At 43.0% G+C, this 21,415-nt stretch overlaps 1 protein-coding gene across 7 annotated transcripts in view; it reads right to left on the bottom strand.

Annotated features, from left to right (window-relative positions):
- Positions 1–21,415, bottom strand: part of LOC143996726 (uncharacterized) — a 492,973-nt gene that overhangs the window by 261,192 nt on the left and 210,366 nt on the right. Inside the window, exon 1 of one of the 7 annotated variants that reach the window (XM_077491973.1) lies at positions 2,850–2,885. The exons of 5 other annotated variants lie outside the window; for them this stretch is intronic. In XM_077491973.1, coding sequence (XP_077348099.1) covers positions 2,850–2,867 — 18 coding nt within the window. In that variant the 5' untranslated portion in view covers positions 2,868–2,885. Of the gene's footprint in view, positions 1–2,610; positions 2,665–2,849; positions 2,886–21,415 lie in introns of those variants that run through there. One more of the 7 variants, XM_077491972.1, reaches the window with a different exon arrangement.

Here is a 21,415-nt window from a genome sequence, read left to right as displayed (position 1 = left end):
TGGGCAGGCTGCCAAGAAAAGATCAAAGTGATACAATGTTTCTTCTTCAATAGGCTGAACTCCCTGTGTAGAAGTTCTCAGTTTAACCATTTAAAGACTAAATCTTTTTTCACACTTGTTGCTTACAAGTAAAAATCCAGTATTTTCTGCTAGAAAATCACTCAGAAGCCCCAAAAATTATATATTTTTTTTTAGCAGAGACCCTAGGGAATAAAATGGCAGTTGTTGCAATATTTTATGTGACGCTGTATCTGATCTGACACCAGCACCGTGATAGAGAGCACTGACATCAGCAGCGTGACATAAAGCACTAACACCAGCACCGTGATATACAGCACTGACACCTGCACCGTAAGCAGCCCCAGGAGGAAGTCAGCACAGCACAGGGATGGTGAACTTTACAAACCTACAGGTCATATTTGCAGCCACAAAATAATTACTAGCTGTGAACACATAGTCCCACCACATGGCCAATGACATAACACATGTATGAGGTGAATCTGGGATCGACAACTACAAGCATTCTGTTTTTACATGTGAAATTCTGAAAATGCAGGACTCTTGAGACAATGGAGGCGAGGGAAGGTCAGGGTAGGCAAAGAAGAGGGTGCAGGAGATGATCACCAGCACCGTGATATAGAGCACTGACACCTGCAGCGTGATCATGCTCATTATGAGGGGCTCCCACCATCCCTGTGCTGTGCTGACTTCCTCCTGGGGCTGCTTATTATAAGGGGCTCCCACCATCCCTGTGCTATGCTGACTTACTCCTGGGGCTGTACCGTCCTCTGCTGTGCATATTATGAGGGGCTCCCACCATCCCTGTGCTATGCTCATTATGAGGGGCTCCCACCATCCCTGTGCTGTGCTGACTTCCTCCTGGGGCTGCTTATTATGAGGGGCTCCCACCATCCCTGTGCTATGCTGACTTCCTCCTGGGGCTGCTTACGGTGCAGGTGTCAGTGCTCTCTATCACGGTGCAGGTGTCAATGCTCTCTATCATGGTGCAGGTGTCAGTGCTCTATATCACGGTGCTGGTTATCTCCTGCACCCTCTTCTTTGCCTACCCTCACCTCTCAAGAGTCCTGAATTTTCTGAATTTCACATATAAAAAAAGAATTCTTGTAGTTGTCGATCCCAGATTCACCTCATACATGTGTTATGTCATTGGCCATGTGGTGGGACTATGTGTACACTGCTAGTAATTATTTTGTGGCTGCAAATATGACCTGTAGGTTTGTAAAGTTCACCATCCCTGTGATGTGCTGACTTCCTCCTGGGGCTGCTTGTTATGAAGGGCTCCCACCATCCCTGTGCTATGCGGACTTCCTCCTGGGGCTGCTTACGGTGCAGGTGTCATTGCTGTATGTCACGCTGCTGATGTCAGTGCTCTCTATCATGGTGCTGGTGTCAGATCACTATCACGGTGCAGGTGTCATTGCTGTATGTCACACTGCTAATGTCAGTGCTCTCTAGAGGTCGACCGAAAAAAAATGGCTAACTTGCGTTTGAAAGACCTCTGTGCAAATACCGCGTCACATAAAATATTGCAACAACCGCTATTTTATTCCCTAGGGTCTCTGCTAAAAAAATATATATAATTTTTGGGGCTTCTGAGTGATTTTCTAGCAGAAAATACTGGATTTTTACTTGTAAGCAACAAGTGTCAGAAAAGATTTAGTCTTTAAATGGTTAAACTGAGAACTTCTACACAGGGAGTTCAGCCCATTGAAGAAGAAACATTGTATCACTTTGATCTTTTCTTGGCAGCCTGCCCAGAGAGGTGGAAAGTCCTTCACTGATGTCTTCAGGCAACTTACATTGACTTCTATTACAGAAGTCTTTTGCAAGTCATAATAAGCATAATGAGCAATGTTTTTGCCTTTATAAATTCATCGTAAAGAACGTTCATACACGTTAACGAACCTAACGACAATTCGTATTTCGTACGAAACAGAATGGAATTTCGGACACGAAATACGAAGTACAAATTCATTTTATTACGAATCGAAATGGAACAGAACAAAACTAAATTTATTGACGGCGCCCATGTCTACTGGCTATTGAACTTCCTTTTTCTAGTCCCATCGTACATCACCATGTTCTTGACGATCGCACTTTGGTGTGATGGTGTGTACGCAAGACACTTACATCGAAAAACATTCAGAGTTTATTCGGATGGGAAAACTGGTCACGTGTACGCGGCATAAGGGTTAGTTCCCTGTTTCCTCCACATCTATTCCTTGGTTTACCATCTATAACCATGAATCTTAATTGAGAAGCAGTGTGTCCTTTCTCAGTAAAATATCAGGCTAAGGGTAATTTAATTGATCTCTAATGGAGTACTTATGTGTAGCAATTCTGTCGCCTTTTGAGCTAAAAACTATTTATATTGTTTTTTTAGACAAATCAGTTTAAAGGCATACTATTCCTCTAAAACCAGGCTTATACAATTTTAATATATTGCCTTTATCTATTCACACTATGGGATTAAGAAATAATAATCAATTTATCCCTCCCACTTCATGCGCTGCAGCTGAAGTATTTATTGGCAAAGTTGAGAGAGGAAATAGGCTCCTTTATGCGCGATGGTACTAAACGGGACCATACCTTACAACCTAAGCCAGGAAGAATCCGATATTCTTGCATCCTTGTCTGTGCGACCTGATATTATAATTATGGCTACAAAAGCATATGAAAATGAAATTGAGACAATTGGCAGATACTAAAACTTATGGTCAATTGAATAATAATTCAGTTTTACGTATACAGGACAGAATTAAAAAGGTAATCACATATGCAGAAAAATGAATGAATTATCGATAGTGATACTAAAAAATATCTTATACCTTAACATCCTGGGACATCAATTATATACGTATTGCCTAAAATACACAAAAATCATTTAAATTCACCTGGACTCCCTATAGATTCTAGTACAAATTCTGTCACTACACTTATTGCTACGTTTTTGGACAAATACTTTAAACCCCTTATAGAAACCACACAGTCCTATATATGAGATTCTCAACATACACAATTTTTAAGTGGATATATACACACACACACACACACACACACATTAATGTCTAAACTGCTGGCAACAAAAGTGAGTACACCACTAAGTGAAAATGTCCAAATTGGGCCCAATTAGCTATTTCCCCCCCCCCCCCGGCGTCATGTGACTCGTTAGTGTGACAAGGTCTCAGGTGTGAATGGGGAGCAGGAGTTTTCAATTTGGTGTTATCACTATCATACTGGTCACTGGAAGTTCAACATGGCACCTCATGGCAAAAAACTCTGAGGATCTGAAAAAAAGAATTGTTGCTCTACGTAAAGATGGCCTAGGCTATAAGATTGCCAAGACCCTAAAACTGAGCTGCAGTCCAGTGGCTAAGACCATACAGCGGTTTAACAGGACAGGTTCCACTCAGAACAGGCCTTGCCATGGTCGACCAAAGAATTTGAATGCACGTGCTCAGTGTCATATCCAGAGGTAGTCTTTGGGAAATAGACGTATGAGTGCTGCCAGCATTGCTGCAGAGGTTGAAGGGGTGGGGGGGGGGTGGGGGTCAGCCTGTCAGTGCTTAGACCATACACCACACACTTCATCCAATTGTTCTGCATGGCTGTCACCCCAGAAGGAAGCCTCTTCCAAAGATGATGCACAAGAAAGCCCGCAAACAGTTTGCTGAAGACAAGCAGACACAGGACATGGATTACTGCAACCATGTCCTGTGGTCTGATGAGACCAAGATAAAGTTATTTGGTTCAGATGGTGTCAGGCGTGTGTGGCGACAACCAGGTGAGGAGTACAAAGACAAGTGTGTCTTGCCTACAGTCAAGCATGGTGATGGGAGTGTCATGGTCTGGGGCTGCATGAGTGCTGATGGCACTGGGGAGATACAGTTCATTGAGAGAACCATGAATGCCAACATGTACTGTGACATACTGAAGAGCATAATCCCCTCTCTTCGGAGACTGGGCCACAGGGCAGTATTCCAACATAACGACCCCAAACACACCTCCAAGAGGACCACTGCCTCGCTAAAGAAACTGAGGGTAAAGGTGATGGACTGCCCAAGCATATCTCCATATTGAGCATCTGTGGGGCATCCTCAAACAGAAGGTGGAGGAGCGCAAGGTCTCTAACATCTACCAGCTCCATGATGTCGTCATGGAGGAGTGGAAGAGGACTCCAGTGACAACCTGTGAAGGTCTGATGAACTCCATGCCCAAGAGGGTTAAGGCAGTGCTGGAAAATAATGGTGGCCACGCAAAATATTGACACTTTGTCCCCAATTTGGACATTTTTATTTAGGGGTGTACTCATTTTGTTGCCAGCGGTTTAGACATTAATGGCTGTGTGTTGAGTTATTTTGAGGGGACAGCAAATTTACACTTATACAAGCTGTATAATTTCTTCAGTGTTGTCACATGAAAAGATAGAATAAAATATTTATAAATATGTGAAAGGTGTACTCATTTTTGTGAGATACTGTGTGTATGTATGATTTTATATATATATATATATATATATATATATTTTTTTTTTTTTATGAATTATTACTTTTTTGTATTCAAACTAGATAATCTAAAGTGGAACTTCAGTAATTTTTTTCATCTTTCCATGTATTCAATCTTCTGCCCTTGTTGTTTTAACTTTGGCTAGTAAAACATTTTTTTTCTTCCAGTAAATACCTTATACAGCCCACTTCCTGTTTCTTGTCTGGTCATTAGCCTAGGCTTAAATGTTAAAAAGGGAGTGCATAAGGAATACTAAATTTGAGCTGCCTGCACACCCCGAATAGAGTTATACAAAATATACAATAAATTCCCCTTGGGGGTTTTTAAGCAGCAATGAGAGACAATGTTAGATAAAAAAATGTTTATTTTATTGACTCAAAAAGCATTGTAAGCACTATGATTTTAAAATTAAAGCTCTGGTGTACATGTATTGAAGCAGCTAAGTAAATAGAAATACGCATGACATTGAATACAAAGTTCATATGAAGAGATTACAAAAATCTTCAGAATTTTTTTCATGAATTTTAGATCATACAGAATAAGGCACCCTGCTACCCCAATGCATTTCGACCCTCTAAAAAATTACAGTCTTCTTCAGGGGGGACAGTATTGTAAAAGGGAGACTTTTATCACATTTATGTGGAATATCAAAAGAAATCAAGATATATAAAGAAACTAGTTTGGTTTAATAATTATTGTTTATATGAATCTCATACAGTATTTAACATTTGCACCAATCGCCTGCACTTGAACCAGAGACTTTGTTTATGGCGAATTAAAAAGACTATATTTTCTCCCTGAGGGTGATCCTTGGTTTGCCACAGTGATATTTCCTCCCGCTCATTCCTCCCACCAAAATGGGGGGAAGGGGGGGAAGGAAAAAAAGGAAAGGGGGGGGCTTCACAGAGGCGTATAGGAAACACAGGCTTACAAGAGATGACAGCGCATTAGAGTTCTCCAGGGGAAGCAAAGGGGAGACCAGTATCGCCCACTTTATAGCTGCACCTGAAAGTAGTAATATGTCAAAATTACCTTTAAGTCATGTATTCAACACTTTCTCTATAGGAAATAGTGAATAAAAATTTGTTTGTCTAAATATATTACGTAGTCACATTTAACCACTTTACCACTTCAGCCCTGGACCAATTTTCAGCCTAAGGACCAGAGGTCTTTTTACAATTTCGCACTGCACTGCTTTAACTGGTAATTGCGCGGTCATGCAATGTTGTACCCAAACGAAATTTGAGTACTTTTCTTCCCACAAATAGAGCTCTCTTTTGATGGTATTTGATTGCCTCTGCGATTTTTATTTTTTGCGATATAAATGGAAAAAGACCAAAAATTGAGAAAAAAAAAGATATTTTCTACTTTTTGATATAAGAAAAATCGAATAAACTCAATTTTAGTCATACATTTAGGGCAAAATTAATTCAGCCACATGTCTTTAGTAAAAAAAAATGTCAATAAGCGTATATTAATTGGTTTGCGCAAAAGTTATAGCGTCTACAAACTAGAGTACATTTTCTGGAATTTACACAGCTTTTAATTTACGATTGCCTATCTCATTTCTTGAGGTGCTAAAATGGCAGGGCGGTACAACCCCCCCCCCCCAAATGACCCCATTTTGGAAAGTAGACACCCCAAGGAAATTGCTGAGGGGCATGTTGAGCCCATTGAATATTTATTTTTTGTCCCAAGTGATTGAATAATGACACAAAAAAAAAAAAGTTTACAAAAAGTTGTCACTAAATGATATATTACTCACACATGCCATAGTTATATGTGGAATTGCACCCCAATATATATTCTGCTGCTTCTCCCGAGTACGGGGATACCACATGTGGGGGACTTTTTGGGAGCCTAGCCACGTACAGGACCCCGAAAACCAAGCACTGCCTTCTGGATTTAAATATAAAACGCTACCAAAAAAAAACTGTTAGCGATCGCAGGGATCAGGCCTGACTCTGCGATCACTGCAGTTATGCGTTTAGTGTTTTGTAAGTGACAGTGATCGATCGATACTGCACTTGGGTGGGCTAGGCGGAGGGGCAAAACGCAGGTGCTAGCAGATATCTGGGCTGATCCTGCTAACAATGCGTTTTTTTGGAACCCTAAACTGCTGGGGACACTAGTATAGATCTGATCAGATCAGATATTGATCTGTTCAGATTCTATACCACTACGGGAGGTTTATGCTTTGCGCCTGGGTGTTAGCGGTACTGGCACTAACCTAGCGCTGCCTGGGGCGACACAGACCCTGACCCTAAAACCTAATTGATATCACCCGCCGGGTGATCAGGGGGTTAAACATTTATTGGGTAATAAATGGTGGCTGCCCTGATGCTATAAAAAGCAAACTAACCAGAGTCACCCGTAACACTTATACAGTGATCACTGGTGAAAGGGTTAACTAGGGGCAATCAGGGGGTTCAAATTTTTATTAGGTAGTATATGGGGGTCCCTGGTGCTATATAAAAACCTGACGGGGAACCTAAATAACTAACTGGCTAACCAGCGTCACCAGTGACACTTATACTGTGATCGCTGGTGAAAGGGTTAACTAGGCAAATCAGGGGGTTAAAACCGTTATTGGGTAGTATATGGGGGTACCTAGCGCTATAAAAACCTGGCGGTGAACCTAAAAAAATAACTAGCTACTTAGCGGCACCAGTGACACTAATGCAGCGATCAGAAAAACGATCGCTTAGTGACACTGGCAAAAGGGGGTGAAAGGGTTAACTAGGGGCAATCAGGGGGTTAAAACCTTTATTGGGTAATATATGGGGGTACCTAGCGCTATAAAAACCTGGCGGTGAACCTAAAAAAAATAACTAGCTACCTAGCGACACTAATGCAGCGATCAGAAAAATAATCGCTTAGTGACACTGGCAAAAGGGGGTGAAAGGGTTAACGCTAGGGTCAATCAGGGGGTTAAACCTTTATTGGGGGGTGGTAGGGGGCTACCCTGGACCTAACACTAACTGCCCTGACAGTTTTTACTGTCACAATGATGCATAGTAGCCCATTATGCTTAACCTTTGCAGGGAGACAAATAGGAAGTAAACCCATTAGGGGTTACTTCCTCTTTAATGGTGCTTAAGGCAAGTTTCTGATCCACTCCTCGCTGCAAAAATAGCAGGATCCTGGAAACTGAATATGTACGTGGATGTCACCCCATCTCCCACACAGAGATGTAGGCCTTCCACGTAGGATGATAAATATTCAGAGAAGATGACTTTCGCGCCCTCAACATAGTGGATATTACCGAATCCGACACACCTCTGTCCCTTAGCACCTGGCTTTCAACAGCCATGCCGTTAAAGCCAGTGACGATAAAGCAGGATGAAGTATTGGACCTTGCGACAAAAGGTCCACTCGCATCGGCAGTCGCCAAGGAACATCCGTCACCATTCGTACTACGTCGGCATACTACGGACACCGAGGGCAGTCTGGGGCAATCAGGATTAATTGGAATCCCCTCGGCCCCCACTCTGCGAAGCAGATGTAATAGAAGTTTGAGTGGGGGAAAATCGATAATGTCCCCATGGAGCCACCGTGTCTGCCGCGTCCGCCCAGGGATCCTTTGACCTGGCCACAAACCTCTGTACCTTCCGATTGAGTCAAGAAGCTAGGAGATCCACATCTGTTGTGCCCCACCTTAGGCAAAGGAGCCGAAATACATCTGGATGTATGGACCATTTCCCTTGGTCCTGACCGGATGCCCCTGCAGCCTCTGACCACGTGGAGAGGCACCGCCTGATTGCCGAAGTTCCAGCACGTTGATCGGCAGGCGGCATTCTTCCTGGGTCCACCAACCCTGGGCTAACTGTACACCCCAAACTTCCCCCAACCGGTCAGGCTGGCGTCTGTTGTGATCACCGTCCAATGAAGAGGAACGACCGACTTCCTAGAGCGAAGAGCCGGCGACCTCAGCCAGAGCAGGGAGTCTGACTAGCCGGCTCATTCGGATTTGACAATCCGGGGATAATGGAGCTTTGTCCCACCTTGACAGGATCTCCTTTTGCAAGACTAGAGTGTGGAATTGAGCATATGATATCGCCTCGTAAGTGGCTACCATGAGACCCAGGACTTGCATGCAAAAACACGACTACTATCTCTCGCCTCAGAGGAGTCCAAAAGCAGGCCCAGGTACTCCAGGCACTGAGTCGGCACCAACACTGACTTCTGTTGGTTCAGTACCCAACTAAACTCCCGAAGAGTTTGCATGGTTATTGCCACATCCTCCCTTAATTCTGAGGTAGAAACTGCCCTCAGAATGTCGTCCAGGTAACCCACATTGCGATCCCTCACTGTCTTAGCAAAGCCAAAATTGGGGCTAGTACCTTGGTGAAGACCCTCTGTGCCGACGCTAGGCCAAAAGGAAGAGCTACAAATTGGTAGTGCTTGTCCCCTACCGCAAATCCCAGAAACTTCTGATGCTTGATGCATATGGGGACACACTGCTAGTTTTAGCGGCGCTTTACCGTGATTTTAGCGGCGCTATTCGGCTGCTAGCGGGGCACTTATAACCCAGCTAGCAGCCAAGGAGGAGGTTAAATGCGCCCGTGAAGCGCTCCCAAATCGCATTGAATGCACTTTGGCAGTGGTGCCCATTCATTTCAATGGGCAGGAGTGGTGGAGGAGCGGTATACACCACTCCAAACTTTTTTTTTTTTTTTTTAACATCCTGCCAGAGCATCGCCCCATTTTGCAGGCACTTTACAGGTGCTATTTTTAGCCCAAAAGCGTCTGAAAAATGCCCCAGTGTGAAAGGTGTCTGTTAGATTTGATGAGATGAAGGGGGGAGGAATAAAAAGGAAAAAATAATAAAAAAATAATAATAAAAAAAAAAAAAAAATCGGCCTAACATATCGGCACAAAAAAATAAATAATAATAAAAAAAATACAAAATCGCCGTTATATAATCGGCCATCGGCCACTACGATTTCTAAATATCAGCCAGAGAAAAACCCATATCGGTCGACCTCTAGTTTCATGCATGCACAAATTTAGCACTGCGCTCCGGTCTGTATCTGACAAAGTGACTCACGTTGAACATAGGATGGGGGAGTATGCCACCACTATAATTTGATCTGGTAGACGCAAATTAATCCAAGGACGATGAGATAGAAGGATTATGAGATTAGGGCTGAAACAACTAATTGATTAATCGACAACTAATCGATGAAATTAATCGATTACCATTTTCATAATCGATTAATCGGCCAGTAACATAATGAGGTTAAAAAAAAATAGCCCTTTATAGTAGAAAAAGAGCAAATAATCACTACTGTAAATATTACTTTCACTGTTCTACAGTAAAAGAAATTAACCCCTTCCAGTAGTGATTATCTGCTTTTTTCTACTATAAAAGGGCTAATTTTAGCTTTTTTAACCCCCATTATGTTACTAAACGTCTTATGCCTTGTACACATGGTCGGACATGCCGACAACAAAATCCGTCTGATTTTTTCCAATGGATTTTGTCCTAAACTGGTGTTGCATACACACGGTCGGACAAAGTTGGCGGAAAATTCGATCATTTGGAACGTGATGACGTTTGTTTGTTACGACAGGACTTTTCCGTCAGAATTTCCGAATGTGTGTACAGGGCATTAGACCTGGTTCACATCTATGTGTTTATTGGTTCATTTACATGGTTTCCTATGGGACACGTTCACATCTAAAAGGGTCAGGGAATTTTAACGCAAAATGGTGCTTTATTGGTTCAATATACCTCAATGGAGAAGCTGCAGAAAAGCATGTAAATGTGTTTTTGCACCAATTTGTGTTTTTTAATCTGCCCAAAAAAAATGCAAATTGCAGTAAAATCACGTGCGCAAAAATCAAAACTGTACAGCAAAAAGCACTGCAGAAACAGATCAAAAGCAAACTGCATAGGTGTGTACCAAGCCTTATGCTGGTCCTACAGATCCATTTTCAGATGAGAATATTCAGACGAAAAATCTTTGTACATTCACTGAATGTAAGAATTTTGTTCGAAATTTTAACTTGTTTTTAACATTCAGTTTTTTAAAATGAATGTAATTTATGAACGAAAACCACATCCACGATCTGAAAATTCCTTTGACTAAGAAGTTTTTTATTATTTCTAAATTTTTGTGTCACTGTGGTTGAAAATGAACGTCAATTTGACCTATTTTTTTTTTTTTTTAAAGGTTATTAACTGATTAATCAATTGAAACAATAAATCGGCCAACTAATCGAAATTATGAAAATAATCGTTAGTTGCAGCCCTAGATGAGATAGAAGGAATCAGAGCCAAAATGGCAGACATTGAGTACAGGTCTAGGAGAAATATTGTGAAGATTAGAGGGGTCCCGCAAACTGTCCAACAGCAAGACCTGAAGGAATATGCGGTCCAGCTTTTCACCGCAATTCTGCCCGACTGATCAGCCTTAGATTTCATGGTGGAATCCACAGACTCCCTAAACCTAGCTACCTTTCAGGCAACATACCAAGGGATGTCATCTTAAGATTGCACTTCTATCACATGAAGGAAAGGCTCATGCCAGCCACCAGACAAAAAAGACATGATCCCATCAACATACTCCAACCTGCAATTTTATGCAGACCCATCACAATACACGCTGCAAAAAAGCAGAAATATGACAACTATAACAAAAGCACTAAGGAATCACAAGCTCGGATACAGATGGGGCTTTCCGACCAAACTGACTGTTACACAGGAAGGCAAGGCGTATGTAATGGACTCTGTAGCCAAAGGCATGGCTCTGTTAAGGTCTTGGGGGATCATCCCAGAAACCAAAACATCTCCATGCCAAAGGAGCCCCACCAGCAGCCAGGACACTGAATGGCACACTGTAGACTACAAGAATGCCCGCACACACAATTAAATCTAACCTGGGCAGCTCAAGAACATAAACCCACTCAGGAGGACATGTGTTTGATCCGTTAAGTTTGTTACAACTTTTACCCCCAAGTTAAATCTTGAGTGACAGAGCCACACTATACTACTTTTTCCTTTTGGTTTATTTTTTTGTAAGTTGGCATCCAGCTGCAAATGTTGACTTTTAGCTTGAATACATTTTTTTTCCCATCTCATCAGTCAGGAGAACTAATTCATTCTTAGGAGGAACTGGAACTACAACAGGAATTTGAATTATGCCCTCAGGAAAACTGGATGGTGGGCCACCAACTACTCCACAACTTAAGATCTCAACAACAGTAAGTGAGGCACTTATCACACGCAACTCTCATCATCCACTAATCCACATCCATGGCAGTGAAATTCTTAACTATTAATGCCAAAGGCCTTAACCACCCGGCCAAGCACAGGTACTTGTGGAAAGATGCTTTGCAGAGGAACTGCGACATCTTATGCATGCAGGAGACCCACTTCCAATATTCAGCACCACCAAAATGCACCCACCCCAAATTCCCCCATATCTTCTGCGCGAACGCAGAACGATTACATTCAAGCTCCACAGGATTAAGATAGATCCACAGGGCCGATATATAATCATGGTGTGCGACGTCAACTCCACAACCTTTACAGTGGCAAATATCAACGCCCCCAATGCTAGACAATCTAAATTCCTGCACAAAACTATGAAGAAAACACATCAGATACTCCAAGGAGCACTAATGATATGCAGGGACTTTAATATGGTGCCCGATCCCAAGCTTGACTCTGCGTCGCACCTAAAAAGACTTCCACCATCCCTACTACCATTTTTGCACAAATACTCTTTGTATGATGCATGGAGATGCCTCAATGCCAGCAATAGAGACTACTCCTTTTCCCACAGTCATAGATCCTACAGTAGGCTCGATCAAGTCTTTATTGACAAACAACTGCTGTTCAAGTGCAAACCTACTAAAATCTATGACATAACTTGGTCGAACTATGTCCCGGTGGAGCTTCAAGTGGGAGGACTCATCAGTTAGCAAGAACACTTACTTGGAGAGCCAACCCCCGGCTCTTCCTTCATGGCCTGACCAAAGATTATATCTAACAGCAGTTAAAGGAATTCTTTAGGAACAAACAGGGGTCGGTCTCGGGTCCATTTACACTATGGAATGCATATAAGGCATTTGCTAGAGGAATAATACAAGGGGCCAGAGCCAAGAGGATGAGGCAACAGCAAACCACAAAAATTATAAACCAAATAGGTGCTCTAGAAAAACAAAACATGTCCCAAACAACCCAATCACTAACAGACCAACTAACACTATTACGCTCAGAGCTGAGATGAACACTTCTGGAGGACTTCGAGAAGGACTCCAGGAAGATGAAATTTACATATTATACGAATGGCAACAGAGCTGCAAAATTATTAGCAAATCAACTGAGAGGTCACAGGTACAGGACCAATATTCAACATGCAATACACCTGAACACACAAAAACTCCAACACCCACAGGATATAGCAGGTGCCTGCAGCTGCTACTGCGGCTCCTTCTACAACCTCAAAGACGATACCACTATACAACAACCAACTCCAGACAGTATAGATAGAGTGTCTGCAAGAATCAATCTACCCAGGCTTACAACAGAAGACCTTCATACACTGAATGCCCCTATAACAGATACAGAAATAATTCAAAGTATACAATCTACACCACAAATCCTTGGGACCGGATGGATTTTCAGGGGAATACTACAAATCCTTTCAAAATATCTTGATTGCACACATGGTGGACATATATGGTTCTGCTGTTGCCTCCTCATCATTTCCCCTGGAAATGTTAGCCACTATTATTGCATTGCCTAAGCCAGGTAAAAGTCCAGACTCTCCACAGAACTTTAGGCCAATCTCCCTATTGAATAACAATGTCAAGATATATGCAAAGTTATTGGCTACAAGATTGATGAATATTCTCCCTGAAATAATAGATGTTGACCAGTCTGGGTTCACCAAGGGAAGGAAAACATCCAATGCCACTAGGCGTCTGGTCAACGTGATTCACATGACTAACAGATACAAAACACCTTGCTCCTAGCTTTGGATGCAGAGAAGGCATTTGACATAATTCATTGGCAACTTCTTCTCAGGTTCTGGGGAAGTTTGGATTTATCAGAGAAATATACTCAGCCATTATGGCCTTATATACACACCCATCAGCTCAAGTATTTATATCAGGAGCATTATCCACACCATTCCAGATTACTAATGGGACAAGGCAGGGGTTCCCTCTATCCCCCCTGATCTTCAATTTGTTAATGGAACCACTTGCTACTTATATGTGAACACATCAGCAAATATATGGTTTGCGAATAGGTCAGACAGAACATACAATACGTCTGTTTGCGGACGATATAATCTTGATGCTCCCTAAGGTAGATATCTCCTTAGCAACAGTACACCAAGCCCTACAAACCTTCAACAGCATATCCTATTATAAAGTAAATTAATCTAAATCATACATTCTAAATCTAGGAATTCCGGAACAGATCAAACAAAACCTAGAACAAAAATTCCCCTACATATGGAAACAGGAAGGGATAATTTTGGCATCACACCCCCAAAACAGGAGATCTTTTGGCGGCCAATTACATCCCCTTGCTGAAATCTCTAGAGGGTAAACTAAAGGCACTAGCTAAGACTGAACTTTTGTGGCTGGGCAGACTTGCTGCTTTTAAGATACAGTTACTGCCCCAGCTGCTGTATCTATTTAGAACTCTACCTATCCTAATACCAAAATCATACTTTAACTCCTTACAATCCATACTGAATAGGTATATATGGCAGGGTAAAAAGGCCAGATGTGCCTTCAGCAGGCTAATAAAACATAGAAGAGCTGGAGGGGTGGGACACGTTCATATTCAAGACTATTATTTGTGACAGTATTCGCACAACTCCGAAACTGGCTAACCCCAGAATCTGAACAAACAGCACTATGGACAGAGATTGAGCAAACACAGATCACAACAGGTCCTTTGAGGGACTTTCTAATGACAGCTCATATACAATCCTCTTTAGACAACAAACTGTCACCAACAATACTAGCAGCAATAAGAGCCTGGTTACACCTTAAAAAATACTGTAGCTGGTCTGGAATACAACTGCCACTAAAACTATCTCTACACTTAGGCATATAAACATTAAAGCATGGAAAGAGAAATGCATCCGTCACATAGAGGACATGATAACAGGCACAACAGGTAAAACCTTTCCTACTCTCCAGAAGGAGCACTGCCTACCAAAAACAGAACACTACAGGTACTTACAGATATCACAACTTCTTAAAGTGGACTTTCCGCTCATTGGAACCCTCCCCCCCCTCCGGCGCCACAATTGGCACCTTTCAGGGGGGAGGGGGGTGCAGGTACCTGCACCCACTTCCGGCGTAGATTCTGCAGAAGGTACGCCCCTTTCCGCAGAATCTACGCCCCTTTCCAAAGGTCCCCCGCTGCCTGCTGGGAAACACACGGATCCCAGAGACGTCGGGGACCATCCTTACTGTGGAGCACGACTTGTGCATGCGCAGTAGGGAACCGGGAAATGAAGCCGAAAGGCTCCACTTCCTGATTCCCATACCCAAGATGGCGGCAGTAGCACCCGAGAGACGACCGAGAGATCGGCTTCGGGTGCCGACATCGCGGGCGCGCTGGGCGGGTAAGTGTCATTATTTTAAAAGTCAGCAGCTGCAGTATTTATAGCTGCTGGCTTTAAAAAAAAAAAAAAAAAAAAACTACGGACTCCCGCTTTAAAAGTAATAAGAACTTGCCAACCACACTACCCGCAAAGATAACCCAATATTACACACAAACTCAGAACAAGCTAAAAGGGATTTCAACCTTATATATAGGTCTTCAAAAGAAAAATATATGTGAGAAAACGCAGAACATGATAGCATGGGAAAATGAACTGGGACTAGTTTACTCAGGAGGTCAATGGGCAAAAGCTTTTAAAACCACGTATACCTCTACCAAAAGCACCAACCTGCGGGAGATGCAACAAAAAATCTCCCTCAGATGGTACTTAACTCCTAGCCGTATTTCAAAGATTTACCACAATGCATCCTCTGAGTGTTGGAGGCGGTGTGGAGGGTATGGCACTTTATACCATGTTCTCTGGAACTGTCCCAAAATCAGACCACTTTGGATCCAGACAGAGCGTGTCATACAAAATATCGCAGGCCTGAACCATGTATTAGAACCAGCAATGGCTATATTATCACTAGATCTAGAATCTATTCTAACCTCTCATAGGAGCTCTGTGAAGTTGGCACCCCATGTTTGTAAAACCTGAATAAAAATATACCATTCGTTTGTGCCGCGTTTGTGCTGATTTGTGCCGCAAAAATTAGCGTTTGTGTCAGTTAGATTTCTGAGATATTAAACATTCAATTTAATGCAAGCCCCACCCACTTTGCACCCCATGTTGCTGAATTTTAAAAACACGCCATTCGTTTGCGCCATGTTTGTGCTGGTTTGTGCCGCAAAAATAAACGTTTGAGCCGATTTGGTTGCGGAGATATTGTGCGTTATAGTTGCTGAAACCCCGACCACTTTGCACCCCATGTTGCTGAATTTTAAAAACAAACACGTCATTAGTTTGTGCCGCGTTTGTGCTGCAAAAATAACCGTTTGTGCCGCTTTGGTTTCGGAGATATTGAGGGGTATATGTTGTCAAACCACACTGACTTTACACTTCGTTATTAAGTCTTACATACAACTAGACTTTTTTGTTATCTGTTTGTGCAGATTTGGTGGATATTGTACATGATATTTTACTTCACATTTTGTCAGTAAACATTCTTTTCCATAAATTTGAGCTCACCACTAGGGCTTTTTTTGTCCTCCTCATTGAACCTCCATACGTTTACGATATCGTAAATTTTGAGCTTGGGCCTGCCCAGGCGGGTCGGGTGGGGGCACGTCTGCTTCTCTTCTAGCACATCTGGGAAAAAGCAATCTGGAACCAGTCCAGTGCCTGATTTACGGTACTTCGTTCCACACAGTAGAAAGTTCCATCTCTCTCCCCGTGGAAAAGATTCCAGTCAATCAAGGAAGAATCTCATTAGCTGCAAGCTCTTCACACCTAAAAGCCTTGCAATGCTTAAAGATTATCGGCACAATTGTCAAGTGGTCTCTGGGGAGGTTACGCTCTTTTCAGATAGGGTTTCTTCAACAATGGAATTTGGGGGCGACAATCAGTCCATTCACATAACTTCAGTGATAAGGAACAGCCTCTTCTTGTGGCTCCAGTGCAGAAATCTGCTCACCTGCCACTCCATCGCCCCCGTCTCTTGGATCGTGGTCTTGACTGATGCCAGTGGTACTGGTTGGGGAGCCCTTTGTGGGTCAGAACTTGCTCAAGGCAAGTGGGGTGCCAGTCTTCACAACCTGGGCTCAAATGTCCAGGAGTTATAGGCAGCCTTGTCTGCCCTCCAATCTTTCACTCATCTCCTGAAGAGGAAGTCAGTTTTACTGAAGATGGACAACACCACAGCGGTCTCATATGTGAAGAGACAGGGGGGCACTCGGAGCTCTACTCTGTTCCAAGAAGTCGAGCCCATCATGTCCTGGGCTCAGAAAAATCTGGCCAATATTTCAGCAGTCTTCGTCCCTGGAGTCTAGAATGTCCAAGCGGACTTCGTGTCGCACACTCAGCTGAACAATGAGTGGTCACTGCATGCACAGACGTTCAAGAGGATTCTGTCCTTGGGAGTCAATCCCGAAGTAGATTTATTTGCATCCCCCTGCAACTTCAAAATCAAGAAGCTATACACTCGGGGCCGTTGCAGCCAGGCCTTCGGAATAGATGCCCTGACAGATCAGTGGAAGCTCCAACAGGGCGTACGCCCTTTCCCCATTCCCGATCATCCTTAGATCCTTACGGAGGCTTCAAGTGGAGGCAGTCGAGGTGGAGATGATAGCACCTTACTGGCAAAAAAGGCCATGGTTTCCCCTCCTGACCCAGCTCAGCTTCTGGGATCTGCTACCTCTTCCTCTCAGGCTGGACCTTCTTTCTCAGACGGGCAGTCCTGCACCCTTGTTCGGCATTACTGAGACTGATGGTCTGGTTCTTGAGAGGGAAAGGCTGGAGTCTCTCGGGTGTGCTTCAGGAGTAATTTCCACCCTCATGGGCTTGAGAAGGGCAATCACGAATAAAGTATATGAGAGAATTTGGGCCAAGTTTGTCAAATTTTCATCCTCTATGGGCAGATCATTCAGGGATCCGGGAATCCCAGGATATTCTCAGCTTTCTTCAATCCATTCTAGATCTGTCTCTGTCCATCAGCTCTCTCAGGCTCCAAGTCTCTGCCTTGTCGGCCTTCTCTGGTACATCGTGGGCTGTTCACCCTTTAACTCTGCAGTTTTTCTGTGGGGCAACAGTCTTCAAAGTTTCCCCTGGTCCTCAACTCACTGTCTGGACTAAGCACCACTGGATCTGCCCCGCTTTCTATTAAGGACTTTTCTGCAAGGGTCGCCTTTCGAGTAGTCATCACTTCGGCTAAATGGGTTTCTGAGATTGGATCCTTGGGTCATGTAGAACCATTCCTGACTTTCTGCTTGAGTTGGAGGAATATGGGAGTGTCTCGAATTTTAAGATTAATAGTGAGAAAACTGAGATACTAAATGTCTATACCTCCCCAAAGGAGAGAAGAGAACTTAGAGCTCTTTTCCCTTTTGTTTGGAAAGAGAGGGGCCTGAAGTATTTGGGAGTATACCTATCGACATCAGTTGCAGACTTATATCAAGATAACCATCTCCCTCTCTTAAATAGAATTAAACAAGACCTTAAAGGATACCCCGCACATAGACTGTCATGGTTCAGTAGGATAAGTGTAATTAAAATGATGATCCTTCCAAAGGCTTTATATATTTTTCAGAGTCTCCCGATAAATGTCCCAGGGGCCTATTTTAAAATTATTAAATCCTTGAGCCAGAAATTCATATGGAATAAAAGAGGAAGTCGCGTTTCCTATAAGATAATGAATAAACCTAAGGATAAGGGAGGGGTATGCCTTCCAGACTTTCAAAAATACCATTTAGCAGCAGTAATGAGGAGAATTCTGGATTGGGTTTATAACGCCCCATATAAAAAATGGGTACTACTGGAAGATAATATGAGTAAAGTTGCCCTGAGTCAAACCATCTGGATTCCAATGAAGTTTAGGGGTCTCCCTAGAGGAATATCCCCGATTACAATGGAAACATTAAGAACATGGGATGGGGTACTTAAAGGTACAGTAGGACAAAACAATAGCTCCCTAATGCCCCTGTCAGGAAATAATTATTTTCCCCCGGGGAAAGAAAATAAAATGTTCTTGAAGTGGACTCATAGGGACAGATTGAGATTAAGGGATGTGATAAAAGTAAATAGCTTATGCTCACTAGCGGAGCTACGAGAGAAATATGGCAGAACACCATAGGATAGATGGAGATATAGACAACTCCAACACTTTGTAGAGTCCCTCCCAAAACCTCTCCGTTCAGGCGACAGTTTAAATCCCTGGGAGAAATTGATTGACTGAGGAGGAGTGGGCAGACAGGGGATTTCTAAAATATATAGGACCCTAATAACTTCAATGGAGGATGAGGCGATGCCCTCTTTGGGGAGATAGGAAGGTGAACTGAACCAATCAATTTCAGAAAAACTGAAAGGGAAAGTTATAGATTACACCCATTCCACTTCAATAGATACAAGGATACAAGAAATGAATTATAAATTATTGGTTAGGTGGTATTATGTTCCATCTAAAATGCATAAAATTAATCAAGACTTATCACCCCTATGCTGGAGAGAATGCGGGAAGGAGGGAACTCACGCCCATATATGGTGGCAATGTAGCGCAATTCAGTTATATTGGGAAAAAGTGGTGGGCCTAATTAAAGAGATTGATGGGACGGAAATAGAACTGGATCCCTGGAAACGTTTGTTTCACGTGACCGAGGGCCCTAGGGAAAAATATAGAATAGCATTAACTCAATTTCTGCTGAATGCAGCGAAAGCACTGATCCCGAGATATTGGAAAGTAAAGGAAATACCAGGGATAGGAGATTGGTTCAGGGAAATAGACAGAATGAGGATTATGGAAGAATTAATATACCTTCAAAGGGGAGCAGGAATGAGATTCCAGGATACTTGGAGGAATTGGATGGAATTCAGAAAGTCTTCAACATATCTTGGAACTATGGGGGATGGAGTGGGCGTCTAGGGGTGTGCAGCTGGATGCTTATACTCCATAACCCATGGGGGGGGTGGGGTTTTTCTTTTTTGTTTTTCTGTTTTTTCTTAGGGGGGATGGGGGGAGAACTTTTTCCTTTTTTTTTTTTTTTGCTTTTTTTTTGTTTTGTTTTTTTGAGAATATTCACATAAATTTATGGTAGAAGGGAGTGGGGATGGAAGGAGAGGAATCCTCACCTTACACATATCACAAATCGAAATTAAGAAAAGGAATCACGTGGGAGAGGCAATAGTAAGGGTAAGATAAGACCACAAGAGGATAATTTTGAACACTGAGGGTTTGTCCCCCCCCCCTCCTTTTTTTTATTTTTTGACATTTTTTTTTTTTTTTTTTTTTTTTAGGTATATTAAGGATCGATCCGGTCGGGTACCCAATGTGTATTTTCTTACTTTCTGTTTTTATATGAATGTTGAAAACACTGAAATACCATGAATGCTAAACAAAGTGATTTATAATAGTATGTATAAGAAATATTTTTTACTGTTTTTTGTAAATGTGGAAAACGAAATAAAAATATTTAAACATTCCTGTCTTTCTTCCCGGACCGGGTGGTCCTCACCCCTATGCTCGGCTCAAAGATCCGAAGTCTCTTCAGTGTTCCATGAGGACCAAGAAATTGTCCTACCTACATTCAGGACCCCAGGTTCCTCTGAAGTTCATCCTCTGGATGTAGGTGAAATGCTGAAGGAATACCTACGAGTTACTTCCACCTTTAGATGCTCCGACTTCCTCTTTGCTCTACACTCCGGCAACAAGGGGAAACGTGCTTCGTCCAGAACGATTGTGACCTGGATCATCCAGTCTATCTAGCAGGCTTATAGGGCTAAGGGCCTGGCTCCTCCAGAGGCGGTGACAGCACACCCTACCAGGGGTATGACGGCTTTGTGGGCAGCAGCCTGACATGTGGCTCCTGATCTCATCTACTAGGCGGCCTCATGGGCCTCCATTAATATCTTTATCTCACATTATTGCAATCGTTGCATCTTTTGATCTTTGGTTTAAAGCGGTTGTAAACCCTTACAACACACTTTGACCTACAGGTAAGCCTAGATTAAGGCTTACTTGTAAGTCCAAGAAATATCTCCTTAACCTACACGGTTTAGGAGATATTTGCCGAAAGACAGGCACTGCTGTCTACGGCGCATGCATCGTCGACGTCGAAGATGCCGCGCGTGTCGGCTCCCGTGCGCATGCGCGGGAGTGACGTCATTGCGGCTTTGCCGAATGACAGCGGCGGAGCAGCGAGAACCCACCGAGAAGATGGATGCGCCGGACTACAGGGGACAGCGGTGACATCGCTGGCTCCTGTGTCAGGTAAGTGACACATAATGGACTACTATGCGATGCATAGTAGTCCATTATGCTTTACCTTTGCAGGGAATGAAAGAGGAAGTAAACTCATCAGGGTTTACTTCCTCGTTAAGAATCCAGTCGGTTGACAGGGAGAATTATACTTCTTTTTATCAGCATACCCACCCGTGTGGTTTGGCTAGTTATTTCCCACATGTAGTCTACCATGAAGTCTGTCAGAAAAATGGAAAATTATCAAATACTTACCGTAATTTTACTTTTCTGATGGACTCTATGGCAGACAGAGTTCCCACCCTTTGGTCATGAGTTGGCTAATTACAGAACGCAGTCTCTAGTGGTGAGCTCAAATTTATGGGAGTTGGGTCCTACAGCACTGGAGAGGAAGGGGGGG

This window comes from Lithobates pipiens, unplaced genomic scaffold, assembly GCF_037356315.1.
Source record: "Lithobates pipiens isolate NorthernLeopardFrog02 unplaced genomic scaffold, aLitPip1_a1.2 Scaffold_19, whole genome shotgun sequence".
In the NCBI taxonomy this organism is placed as follows: domain Eukaryota; kingdom Metazoa; phylum Chordata; class Amphibia; order Anura; family Ranidae; genus Lithobates; species Lithobates pipiens.
Note: the sequence above shows the minus strand (reverse complement) of the source record. Positions and strands in the feature narration are given on the sequence as shown.